We start from the raw sequence: 14,049 nt of genomic DNA on the forward strand, positions 1-14,049 counted from the left end.
ATCATCCGGTACTAAGCACCGTGCATTATTGATCATGACATCAGACAATTACGACACCGCTCTCCGGTTTCGTATTGCCGACATCCCGCACCACTCGCTGTTGCTCTTGTTCGGCGAGGAAACATTATCTAAACGCATTTGAATAAATGTCAAGAGCTCCATTGCAAAAAGCACTCGCTTTGCCGAGGGCAACTGCATCATGCCCATAACACTAATTACTTTCGCCGCAGAACGCTCGCGCTACATCATAATGAAGCGAGCACCACCCCCACCACCGGCCCCACTCCGACGACGAGTCTACCCGCAGAGCAAATGGCGAGCGCTTGCACTACAGTAGGTTTGTTTTAAAAGTGGGGACTGCGAGCGAAACCGATCTGCTGTGTCGTTTCTCGATGAATCAATCACGCAGGTCTTGCCCTTGGCCTCAAATAAAAATATCCTGATTGTGACAAACAAATGATTACGAGAGACCATTAATGTTTCAGTATTGTTTTTGTTTTCAATTCTTTCATCGATCTTAATCGTCAACCTATTAGAAATTCTGTTAGCAACCACTTTATTCCACCTGTTTGTCAAAGCATAGTGAATAATTTATCAGATGACCTACGAAGACGTTAAATCGCTAAATCGGAAAAATGCCGAACGGAGAAAACCCTAAACCGTTGTTGGTTCTAATAACAATTGAGAAAACTATAAAATGACAAATTACAAAAATGGTAAAATCACAGAGTTATTTGACTGCATGAAGGGTTGGCCCATATCTAACAGCTACGTTTTATAGATGTTTGAGAAACCAGAAAATTCAAAATGGTGGATGCGCTGGGATTCTCTTATGACGAAATCACAAATTGCTCGCTGCAATATTGCACATCAGTCGATCTTTCCTTCAATGGTTTTAGCAATGTCAAGTTGCATCTTTTTGTTGCTTGTTGCTTCTCTTCGTTCGTCAAAGAGCAAAATCTTCTAGCACTTTCAAAACTACTCTACTGTCTGTTTTCATTTGGACTCCGCATTTCTGTTGCTCTCCTCATTCATCCTCCCACTCTGCTCATCAAACACTTTCGAGCAACGTGAAGAGCCACGTCGTCTGATTAGGAATCGGTCTCCTCGAATTGTTTATGTGGGACGTTTCAAATTTGCCGAAACACTCGAAAGGAACGTTTTCGTGTAATTAGTGCTCCTTTCAGGGCGACTCGGGCGGAAATACACGAGCACGTCACGGTTCAAGATAACTGAATGGTAGACGATGATGGATTAAGTAAGGAGAAGGCGGCGTTATCGCGAGCATTACGGAAAGTATGCGTGATCGCACGCCACAATCCACAACAATATAAAATGTAGCGCGCGATCTCGCCCCGTACGAACCCATCCGCCACGTACGTTCGCGCCACCCCAGCCGAACTCTCTCCCGGATTCTGGACACTCCGGATAGGTGCGCCGATATCGATCATCGCTGTTTTCATCAGAGCTGATGCGGGCACAGAGCGAAGGATATTATTTGTCAAAGCCGCGCGTCACACTGTGATGATAATGAAGTGAAAAGCTCCGGTTTCCTTTGGTTTAGGCAAAAAGCTGGCGCGCTTCGCCTCCGCTCCATCAGGATAAGAGCCGAAAGTGTATTACGAAAGGTACGATAAAAAAACGCCCAAATAACAACTTCCAACACGTATTAGTTCGAATTACGAGCACTTCCAAGGGGGCCACGGTATCCTTCGTTTGCCACCGACAAAAAATATCTCGGGGGGAGGGATCAAATTTAACAGACGAAATGTTTTGCTTTCCTGATCCCGCACGACGTGTCCGATTGTCTCCGATTTAATCACCTCGACTGTTTGCCGGTCAAAGTTTTTGGCCCACCACACCTTTACGATGTAAATGAAAAACGTCCAGTTGGAGAATTTCGACCATTAAGAAGTTTCGCGGATGGAGGAAAAGCCTGCGGGAACTTACGGCTCTTTTGGGGCTTTATATAAAATCTCCACTGGATGAGACAGTTCGCTCGACGATTTCTCGCTAATCCTCCATCGATCTCTTTGCGTCTGTATCGTTTAAATTTTGACATTTCAATTAGTTCCCATCGTCCCCACTTTGATGGTCCATTAAACTTTACAGACGCATTTCTCTGTTGACATGTAAAGAAAAATATTCCAATTCTCTTTTCCCGTTTTAATATAGCGATTTCGTTCGCGAGTGTTATTAAAATTCTACAAATGATGTTGTCTTTGGCGGCTTTCCACTCGTTCTTTCTACTTCTTTCTTTGAATCTTGAATGAGCGAAGTCCAACTAATTTACTTCGGGACTTATTCGTGCATTCAATACAGCCCTTTTCTCTCCCCTACAATAAGATGCAAATTAATCATTAGGAATAAAGAGAGGTGTCAGACGGCTCCGCCCGCTTGAATTTTTCAAATAATCACTTTTCAGCGCCGAATCTGTGTTTTGTCATTTTAATTGGGCCCCTCCGAAATGGACAAACGAATAAAAAAACTCATTTTGTTGATATTTGACGAAAACACCCCCGTCTGCACCCCTTCGACACCGAAAAAAATCATTCGCCCCATTCTTTCGGGCCTGCGCCCCGTTTCTGCTGAAAATGATCTTGGCTGTAAACCGAACAGATAACCCTGTTTCATGTCCCCTTAACACAACTTATCGCTGATAGGCCACAATTTACGACTTGCTGAAGCCACAACATGCGCACATACGCCGTTTTCATTAAACATTTTTTTTTTCGCCACCATCCCCGTGTGAGATAACCGAGGCATGTCTGATGTCCTGAAATATCGATCCCCTCGCCAAAACAAACCCCACAGGGACGGGGTGAAGTGCAAACCGGTCGGGCAGCGGTTATTTTTATTCGAATCAGCAACGATGAAGGCCGTTGTTTAGGGTGGATTACACATTTTTCCGGATTAATCCACCAGTCGAAATGTGTCGACTTTGCGGAAAGGGCCCCGGACCCTCGCCCGGACGCCGTTTATCCCGGAATCAGCCGATTCCGGAATTTTAATAGTAATAAGGGCGCCCGATACGCACCCGCCACCCTGGACCACTCTTCTTGAGCGTTCTTCTCCTAAAACTGACACGAAAGTGTTGGTCCTAGTACGCACCCCTGCCGCACCTCACAAATCAGTCCGCCACCAAAAAACTTAACAGAAAACGAATGTCAAGACAAAGGATTCATAAAAATTAAGAAAGAGGAAACGGAATTTGCGAGCGCAAAAAGCGGAGTAATTTTAGGTACATTTTTTGCGCCAGCAGAAACCCCCTTTGCCTCCTATTCTATCGTGAGTTGTTTTCGTGCCCTTGCACCGGGACGAACTTACGTCGCCGCCAAAGATCCACCTCCTCCGAGGAGCCGCCGCACTCCTCGTCCACGCCTGCTAATCCCGCCGGTTGCCGTTGCGAGAAAATTAAAACGAGCAACAAGTCTCAGCAGTCCCATTCCTGCGCCACTCTCCGCCGATATTAAATCTATAAAATGGAAACGGAGTCCGTAACACGAGTCCATTTTTTCCCGGCGCGAGAAAATGAGCGCCCGCGTCCCCGCGCCACCCCCGGCGGCGGTCGCGATTTTTTTTCGCCTCCTCGGAGAGGTGTTCGCGTCAGCTCGAGCTTTCATCCGGTGAAAGACGAAACAAAAACAAATCGTGAGGAGCAGGTGTTGTTCCTCACGGGAACACTAAGGACGTTACCGTTATTTCGACTTATTACACCAATTTCGGGGGGTCGCGATGGCGGGATTAAGCGGTGGCATAGATTACGTCTTGTGGCGGCGTCTAAGCGATCATCGCCGCCTACGGTGTAAAGGTCGATTAATTTCAATAGCGGCAAGGACCGTTCGGGCCCTAGCACAAAAACCCCCTTTACCGACACTAATGAGGACTGTGGTGCCGCGTAGACAACCAGTAATACACTAGAGATTTCTTTTTACGATACTGCAGCCTCATAAATATTTCTAACATCGCAGCTGGCTACGTCATCTGGAAATTTTCCTTGTTTATCATTTTTGTCGCAGCTGGTTTCAAAATAAATTAAATTATGACAGCTCGCTGGACATTACATTTTTTAATGATGAAGCCTGGTTTCTTCAATGGTATAAGTAGGTACACTTGGTAAATTGTCAGAGCACACTAGTGACACTAGAAACGTTCGTGAAAACGCTGTATTATGTATTGCTACTGCAATAAGATGGAGCTGTTGCGCATCTTTTGCGCGTTTCCTCCACATATGCCCCATAAAATAAAAAATCCACTCGTCCGTATTCCTTTGATTTATGTAATTTATGCCACATTGCAAGAATCCGCATTTGCGTTAAAAATTCAGATTCCACCCCGGCAGGAAGTGGATGTTCCGCTTTTTTTGCCGGTCGAAGACTATTAATTGCCGGTTTAAATTTTCGGTGTGCGCTTTTATAAATCACCGTTGGGGTTGTTTCCGACGGAAGCGGACGTTGCATGAGCGAGTTTCTCTCTTGAAACATCTCAATTCCAGCGGACCCCTTTAATTCATCCCGTCTGATGGCAATAAAAACGTATAAAGGGGGCTGTCACGAGTCGCATATTTACATTCGGCAACGCTTATTATGGCTGATTAACATTTCGTTGCCGTTTCGAGTCGAAACACGTAACACTGACAAATATCGGGGGTGACCTCTGAACGATCATCGGTCGATATCTTAAAAATAGCGTCGAAAAGTGCGTCGCTGCTTCGACGGGGGCGGCGCCGATAAATCAGGTCCGGTGTGTACGTCGCGTTTTTAAAGCGCCCACACATCCTGAATTATGGCTAATGCGAGTTTATGAAATTGATGGCGGCAACTCGATTTCGTTGGGGCCCAAATAATAATGACGAAAAAAATGCTGTCCATCGTTTATCGGGCGAGCGGAAACCGTTCCCTCCTCCATCGATAAATTATTCATCCGCTGCATCAACGTGAAATATTTCTTTCGACTCTCATTAAATTCAAGCCGAAACACGGGAATTTACATAACTTTCTGGATATTTGACGTGTGGGGTCGGATCCGGTGGTTGGTTAGGTGGGTCCTCGGATGATATGGAAAAGATAATGTCGTGCGGTATTCGGAGCGCATTCGTGGCTTACAGCCGAAATCCTCTTCTGCCACAATTCATGCATATTGATGGCGGCGTTGTCTGCGACGGTTCGCGGCGGCGGCGGTTTTTTGCCGGACGGACGATCAAGCGCCGGCCTGGAAAACCCTCGACGCCGCATCCAGGTGTGTAATGCATCCTTTGTCGACGGAAAAGCGCAACCAAGGTGCAACGGGAGCCGCTTCGCGCTTGTTTTATCCAGTGGATGTTTGACGGTTTTTTGTGGAGTCGGGAAACTTTATGATTAGCGAACAGTGAGCTCTTCTATTTTTGATAACGTCTGTCTTCTGGCTGTTGAATTTTAACGCAGTTTCACCTCGATTATGTATACGAAACTTTGGAAGGCGTCGTGATGATATGCATCGAAAATGCATAATAGATCACAATCTGTCTGCAATTCCTACGTTGACAGGGAAAAGCTTGCTCTAGTGGATGTTGGATTTTTCCATGCGAATGCGTAAATCCAATTTTACAGCCGTAATGCAACTACGAATATTTTTCTAGAACTGATTTTCCAGTAAAATTTTTATTGTTTTAACTCTCAAATCTATATCCGTCTGTTTTCTTATTCGTCCACACAGTATCTTACAATTTAAATATGTAATACCCTAAATTATGTGCGTGCTGTCGAATTATTATTGTGAAATGTAATTATGCTTTCAAAATGTTAAGGATTCGTTTTTTCCCAGCTCATACGTGAAATGATACGAGCGCAAGCTGCTCAGAAAAAAATTGACGGAAGAGAAATAACGGAGGCTAGCGCGCTACACCGCAATACATTCGGCACAGTTTTATAGTGATTGTGCAGCTTCATGACGTCATATCGTGATGAAACAAAGTGCAGAACACAATCAGGAATGTTCTCTTTCTAACAAATCTTGTTTTATCTTGTTTACCCAGTTACGCTTCATATCAAAAGGTCAGTTCAATCAGCAGATGAAGAGGTCACCACAGTATCTTCCAAAATTCACCTCCTCACGATTATTTTCTGTGTATTCTTGTGTCTGCGTACTTTCCCCATCGTCATGCACATCCTCTGGATATCTTTCCTTGTGGTACTCTCCTGCCCGAAACTCTCCCAAGAGTTTGCTACTTCCGGTAGGTAAACACGCCGTTCCGCTTGACGGACGCCCCCAAGACCCATTCATACGCGATAAGTCCCCTCTCGTCGGCGGTACGGCAAACTGGCGTCCACTTGTGCGGCCGGGCTGATTATGTGCGTAAACGATACGGGGGCGGCTTATTGAAAATCGATCCGACAATATACGGGGATATTATTGTAAATTGCCGCCGATTGGTCGTACACCCTCCACATTATTCTCCGCTTTTACAACAACATTATCCCGTTCGGGCCGTGCGAATAACGTTTCAATTTAATGCGGCAACTGCTGGATCCTGACAGAGATATAATTGAACGTGGCTTATGTCACACGTATCCGTCCGCCGCCCCCGACTTAGTCGTATCTGTACGATTAATATCCATCATACATATTCATCGCAAAACAAGCCACGTTTCGTGTTTGATTTTCATAATCGCCACAAAATTAATATGGTAATGGTTGTGACACGTGCTTACAATGCCGAATTTACGGTCTTGGGGGGCGGCTGAAGCGTGCTCGGGGGGCGAGGGTGACGCATCTCACGAACAGAAATAGAAAAGAAAGAGAAACGTCAAACGGACAGGGTCTCCTCGGACGGTTTAAACGCGCACCACGAGGATTCTGTTGGACTCAGATCTGGCTGTTTCATGACAAACACAATTTCTGGTCGACTTTCGATTTAAGCAGCAGCGTCGGTCGTCACAGCATGATGCCTTGCACAGTCCTGCTTAAAAAAAGAGAATATAATTTTTTTTGGAATTTTTGGAATTCTGCTCGAACCTGAGATTCTGGACGCGTCAGACTTACAGATGATTTTTTTTGTTGCAGGTTGGAGCCGACCGAAGACGAAGGATGATTCGGAAACGACGGACGAGGCCGAAATCGAGCCCTTAATTATCGACAGGGGGCCCTACTTCGACAAGAGCGCTTCGAAAAATGTCACAGCCCTCGTCGGCAAGACCACTTACTTAAACTGCCGAATTAGGAACTTAGGGAACAGAACGGTGAGCATTAACACAACGAGATGGTAATGCGTTTCGAATATCCGATCGTTTATTTCTATAGTTTTTATCGTTATTGTACCAATTGGTCGTCGACAAATAATTTTGAACGATCGCCGATGGGTTCATGACAAAAGCCATTATTGGTTTTCGTTTAGTGTTGAAAATAATCCATTTCGACGGCAATAAACACCCTGTGTAATGGATTTATCGGTGGAGCGTCGTCAAATTGGGATCGCGGCTAGTTTCACCCCCATATTTTTTCATATCTGTGCTAGTGCTCGTCGGGGATCTAATTCCGCCTCTCACCACCGCCCCCTTCCAATCTTAATCATGTCGGCGTTGACGAAGGTCAGTCGGACCGACTGATTGAATTACCCTTGGAGTGTCATCGCACCCTCTAAAAATAGCACGCCACTGGTCGCGGACGCCGCCGCCCCGTGCGGCTTATTAATCACCCCACTGCGGTAACTACCGAGCGACACCCCTTATAAGCGCAATAAAATATTTACCGAAACAGAGCGCCGCGACGCCTTATTATTCCCGGCGTTGTTCGGTTCCACCACCGTCCCCGATTAGACACCGAACCCTCTTCGTTGCCGCGAAAAATCCACCCTCTCGTAACAATAACCCGGCTGGATGGGGCAATACACGAGTGGTCGGCCAGATAGGGTGAAACAATAGTTTCTTTGTCTGCTTCCTTGAGTGCTCGAGGAATCGGAAATTTTCCCGCCAAAAAACGACACTTCACCCCTTTACGGCATCAATTCTTGCGGTCGTTGAGAAAATACCGCGTTCATAAATATTTACCAGAAAAAAAGCGTAAAAAGCCAATAAAACCCCCAGTCTATCAAATAAATAAATAAATAAAAAATGAACGAACGACGAGGGAGAGAGAATAGTGTTTTGAGGGAAGGGAATGAAATCCGCGATTGACGGGAACAAAATTTGTGTGTTCCACATTCGCGAAATAAGTAAATGAAATAAAACCACTCGATTTGGTCGTGATGAATGAAAAGAATCGCGTGTTTGCGGTGTTAAGCGGTGCAGAAGCTCACGAATGTCGAGGAGCGACTCCGAGTGAAATATCGAGGCTGCCGGAGTGACACCCCACTTCTGCGTCGTCTAATTCCTCCGCAACAAATTTCCCTCAAACAAGAAGAATTACAAGCCAGCAGAAGTCGCCCCAATAAAACACTTCCACCCCGAACATATTGTGTGAAAATTCCAATATCGCCGACGCAGCAGTCCTGACCTAACAACCGACGCGGCTGCACCAGGAATCAAGTCTATCGGAAAGCGGCCGCTCCATTCTCGCTAAGTCGCTTCATGAAACTCATTTTTCCGCCGTCAGGAGATAGCGGGGGGCGGCCGGTGCCGCCTCCGCCACGTCGGACCGGGGGCCACGTGTGACGATATCCTTAATTACTTTTCGGCCCGAGAGCGGAATTCAATTCGAATCGACGGGAATTGTTTCGGCTTTGAGATTTGCTTTTTTCATTACGCCGGAAATGGAGGGATGAGCGGGACGATTTCGAGGACGCTTAATACGCGGCGTGGGCTTTGGGGTTTGCGTTTCAATGTTTTCCCATGGCAAAATTTTTGCGCCCTTTCTAATCCGACAGACTACATCGGTTCAAGTGTATCCGGCGCGATTCGCACAAAAAATTGCAAAGGGGGCGCGAGTTTAACGTTAATTCAACGCAATTTCAACGAGCTGGTTGAAAAGAGGTCCGATTTCAACGTCAAATCAACGTGATTAGATTTCCACGTCGAATGAACGTGATTAATCTCAACGTTGTTTTAACGTTCAAAACTACTTCCCATTGCCTCGGTTGAAATATTGTTTTGAAATATTTATCTGCCCTTGTAATAAGATGGACTCCATTGGTTGAAGTGTATTCGAAGCTATTCGCAAAAAAATTGCAAAGGGGGCGAGAGTTTAACGTTAATTCAACGCAATTTCAACGATCTGGTTGAAAAGAGGTCCGATTATCACGTTAAATCAACGTGACCAATCTGAAAGTTATTTTAACGTTGCGAAACTACTTCCCCTTGCCTCGGTTGAAGTATTTTCTGGGCCTGTGTATTAATTTTTTCCGTGGTAAAATTTTTACGTAGCTTTCTGATCGGATTGGTTTACGTGATTCCCAAAAGAAAAAATGCAAATGGGCCCAAGTTTCGGGAAACCAACGCAATTCTAACGATTTGTGGTTGAAAAACCGTCTGATTTCAACGTTAAATCAACGTGATTAATCCGGACGTTATTTAAAAGTTGCAAAACTACTTCTTATTGCCCCAGTTGAAATATTCGTGTGCGATTCGACAGAGAACCGAGCCGTTTTTTCGCTGGTCATTAATCGACCCCCACAACCCCATTTAGTCCCAACGACGCGAACACCAAAAGAAGTGTAAAACAAAGAGGAGACCAAGAGTGGGCCTTCCCGGAGGCACCCGGATCGATGACCGAACATTACCGACTCCTGTAAAAACGATCGTAAAGCAATCGCCGCCTCGATTTTAATAAAAACCGCCGCTTTTCTCAGTTAGAGCCTAATAAAGTGTAAATTATAGGGAGCTGCGGTCCAATAAGGCCCTCCTCAACCCTTACACCAGCATCGAATAAATCCACCTTCGCCCAAACAATAAATTCGCTTTGAGGAGCCGCTTGCCCCTGCCGCTGAAACGTTTCAATTTATCGCCAATCATTTCGCCGGGATATATAACACGGGCCGGTGCGGTGGGGGTGGCAACTCATCTCGGACGGATCCGTCCGTAATCCGCCCCCACGTCGCTGATATTGTTTGGCAATTACGGAAAAACCTGGCGGTGGGACGATAAAAATAGTGTGAATTATCGCCGTTCGGTGTTTCAAATCGACTGTGATATTTATGGGGTTCCGCGGTCACCCCCGTAGGAGATCTGGAAGGCCGTTTTCGGGTGCGTGGAGCGACCTCGTCATTTGTCTTGTTAGCTAATACAGGAAGTTATCGGAACAGTCGATCATTCGTTGATTTAGCGGGTTCGAGATGTCCATTATAGCACCGTAATCATAACCGTTTCTATTCCCACCAGTCCCATAAATAACGCAGGGGACGAATTTTATTTTAGCGGAGAAAATACTAAAGGGGCGGCTTCAACACCTGCAAGACTATTACATCGGGGTTAAATGGTGCAAGTGCCATCGGAGAAAAATTATTGCGGGCCATTAACGGTATTCCCGAGATTTGGCAATGGATGTGGGGGATCGTTCACCCCCCTTCCACTCTCTCACACGTTCTCCAAGCTTCAACAAAAAAGAAAAAATGTTTTGGAGTTGTTTACATCGTTATGAAGAAAAGCGGACCCAGTACGGAACCTTGGGGAACACCAGATACAAATCTACCGGTAAATTTAAGGAATCGCGGATGCAAATTCTTCGTATCGGTAAAAAGTGGTGCGGAAAAAATATATATTATCCTCCCTTGAATTTTATCATCGGACGTATCTCGCAACAAACGGCCATGTATGCTAAACACTCGCCAAGTTGTTTGCATACACGTCTAATTTTATTAGAATTCGTATTTACGGCCAATAAAACACGAGAAAACGACCGTTTCCTATTATCACATGCAACACTGAAATATGCATGCGGCCGTAAATAAAACACCCTCAAGGAAATAAAGTCGCTTTTATTATTTTTAAAGAAAACTTCAACGGCGGTATCGTTCGGAAGTTTATTTGAATAACGAAACTTCGAGACGACAATCCATGCATCCCAACTAGATCCATCCGCGACGGCTCTGCCCGGAATGCATCCCGGAAAAAAAACAAGCAAAAAAAATCGCATTTTGCGGGATGTTCCGCATCAAATAAAACGGTTAAAAATTGCACCGCGTGAAACGCGTTTCAATTCATAACATGCAAACAAAGCGGAACGTTTAGGCCAACCGGGACGGAATGACGGTTCCTGATCCGTCACGGGAGCCGCCCCGGGAAGAAACCGGGACTCGATGGTCCGGAATTGCGGCGTGAAGAGGGTGCGTGTCGAATTTGAGCGAATAAAATTTTTTCGGTGGGCGGTCCCCACCTTGCGGGCGAAGGGGTGCGGTGGCTGTCGTCGTGGCACGGTGCCAGAGGGTTTTAGCAATGATTTTTAGCAAAATCCCAGGGATGTGACGTTTGTTTTAGTCAAAGTGGAGCTTACGCTTTGATGCCCGTTTATCTACGTCTGCTCTGTGATGGGACCGAATTTGCTCTTTTACCAGTCATTTTTTCCCTGCTGTACACCAATCATTCCAGGTTTTTCGGTTTTTACAACCATCACATGGCAACAAAGAAGTCTGCTCGCGTTTCCGCTTTCACGATGGCGTCCAGCGTGTTTAAGTAATCAACGGCAAGCAATATTTTAATTTTCCCACACGCGCAGTGCGATATTAATGAAAACACAAACCAAAATATAAACATATGGCGACATTTCGAGGTCTGTGACACAGTGACGAGTTTGAGACATGTTTCTGAGAAGTGGAAACAACGATATGGAACTTGATCACTATTTATAAACATCAGACAACATAAACAAGCATCGCGCGAGTTTGTGACATACGTTCGGCGAGTTCGTGACCTGCATTCGGCGAGTTTGTGATGTACCTTTGTAGATATATCACTTTTCCGTTTCAAAAACATGAAATTAATTCAGAGTGTTTAAGTAAATCGTACTAGACAATTTTCCTTCATTCAAAAATATTATTTTGGTTATTTTTTTCCTACAATGTATTTTGACGAGTTTGAGACTTGTTGTGAAAAGTGAAAACAGTGAGATGTGGAGCTTCATTACTATTTCTAAGCATCAGACAACATAAACAAACATTCGTTCGGCGAGTTTGTGACCTTCATTCAGCGAGTTTGTGATTTTCCTTTGCAGAAACATCACTTTCGCGTTTCAGAAACATGAAATTAATTTTTGAATGTGGTTCGTTAACCCACATTGTCCCTTGCATCGAGACATTTCCAAAATGTCCCTTAATGGTGCTCATTGTCATTAGTCATGAATAACATCTTTATTATCTGTCAGCTCCCCCCTGAACCTCCCCCGTTGGATTTCCTGATGTCGTCATTTACGATTCTGAAAGGAACAATAGTTGTGTAATCAACGATCCGTTATAAACGCAAATCGTCGAATTGAAAACAACAACCGCGAGTTGCAAACGCGAGTCGGCGACACCTCCAACCCCATCGATCGCCACCCACGCGTTAAACCCCTCCGAAAACCACCCCAGCCTCTCAGAACCGAGACGGCTCCGATTTTAAGTAACGTAACGAGGGTGGCCGCTCGTTCGGCCAATTACAACTATTTTTTCAACGAGGTTGCGCCGTCGCCGCCGCCTGATTTACAACTATCGCCTTTGACTAGTCGAGCGGCGACGGCGAGCCAACTTTAATTTGCTACTTTTTAAATTGAAAAAGTTCCCGGCCGGTATTATTAAGTTTTATTCATGGCTGTCTCATCAATTACATCCGATGATTCGCAGAGTTCGAACTCCCGCAGGAACTCTGCAAATCAATTCCCCGTTGAGTGTATTCACGACCGCTCCTTGATCTGTTTACTCCGAAAAAACAAGTACGAGGGGGTTGTTGATTCGCGATGCATTTCCGGTCGAAGACCGACCGGTTAATTTTCTAATGGGGCGGAAGGAATCGCGTGCCATTTGGAAGTTGCCGATTGGAAGTTACGACCGTGTTGGAGCGGATTTTTCTCGCAGACGTCGTAATTTGGTTAAATTTCACTGCAGAAAGCTGCTGCATCCACTGCTGCAGAGTCACGTGATTTGTCTGATTCCGCAAGACCACACCACGTTCCGGCTGTAAACGTCGCTGCGCAACGTTTCACCCATTTTTTACATCAGGGGTTGTTAGAGGGACGTCCGTGGCTCGCTCGTGGGCCTCTCGGGGATGGAAAGCGCCCGCAACTTTCGCTCATTTGCCCCGTTGCAATTCTTTTACTTTTGACAAAGCTTATCGCCATTTAATCTCCTTGACTGATGATACCTTCCACCACTGCGCCAGGATGCAATTTGCAAACCACAACGAGAAACTTTCTTATCTTTAATAAAAACGTCATAATCCTGAACTATTACACTGTGATTCACTTGCAGAACTACTTCAAATACTAAGATGGAAACAAGAAAACTTCAGGGCAAGGGGTAATTCCGATCACAAGCTTATCTTGCAAGAACTCATTAGAAATGCGCTAAAACAAGTTGCATCAAATACACAAGTTAAAAATCGACTGATCGGAATTCCCCCGTTTGAATCTGGGGACCATCGCGAGTCCAAGACATATCTTTTTGAACGCGCCATTACAAATTATTCTTTAATTAAACCTCTTCTGCAAGATCGTTCGTTGCTGAACAGCTTCAGTAGTAAATTGTTACGGCAACGTGCAGCAAATCAAGAGGCGGAAACCGAGACAGTAATTCGAGCAGCTTGGATGCAGGCGGGTATTCGGTCTTAATTTGCCGAGTTGAAAAAAACTCGCGTCTGCACTCGTGTTGCTAATTGTAATATCAAGTTTTGGGGTGAAACAATGGAAATAACAAGTGGGGCGTCTGGTACCCCATTGGTGCAAGTAAATTAGCTGCTATCTCGCGGAATCACCGCTGCACCGAATGAAATACACCCCGTGTCAGGAAACGTGATATCCAGCCCTGTTCCGCGTCTAACATCTCGCATATATTGTCTTTGAGACGCTGCTGTCAGGAACACACTCCGCTCGAAAACCCCCTAGCGCCATTTTCGAAAACAATAAAAATCCCTCTCTCCGTCCGCCGATAAATCTTCTTTTTTCGGCAGGGAA

At 45.4% G+C, this 14,049-nt stretch overlaps 1 protein-coding gene across 2 annotated transcripts in view; it reads left to right on the forward strand.

Annotated features, from left to right (window-relative positions):
• The window catches only part of LOC138123572 (neurotrimin-like), a 62,465-nt gene that overhangs the window by 16,165 nt on the left and 32,251 nt on the right, over positions 1-14,049 (forward strand). Inside the window, exons 1-2 of one of the 2 annotated variants that reach the window (XM_069038322.1) lie at positions 6,028-6,211; positions 7,042-7,217. In XM_069038322.1, coding sequence (XP_068894423.1) covers positions 6,139-6,211; positions 7,042-7,217 — 249 coding nt within the window. In that variant the 5' untranslated portion in view covers positions 6,028-6,138. Of the gene's footprint in view, positions 1-6,027; positions 6,212-7,041; positions 7,218-14,049 lie in introns of those variants that run through there. The other variant, XM_069038323.1, reaches the window with a different exon arrangement.

Source organism: Tenebrio molitor, chromosome 2 (assembly GCF_963966145.1).
Source record: "Tenebrio molitor chromosome 2, icTenMoli1.1, whole genome shotgun sequence".
Classification (NCBI taxonomy): Eukaryota; Metazoa; Arthropoda; class Insecta; order Coleoptera; family Tenebrionidae; genus Tenebrio; species Tenebrio molitor.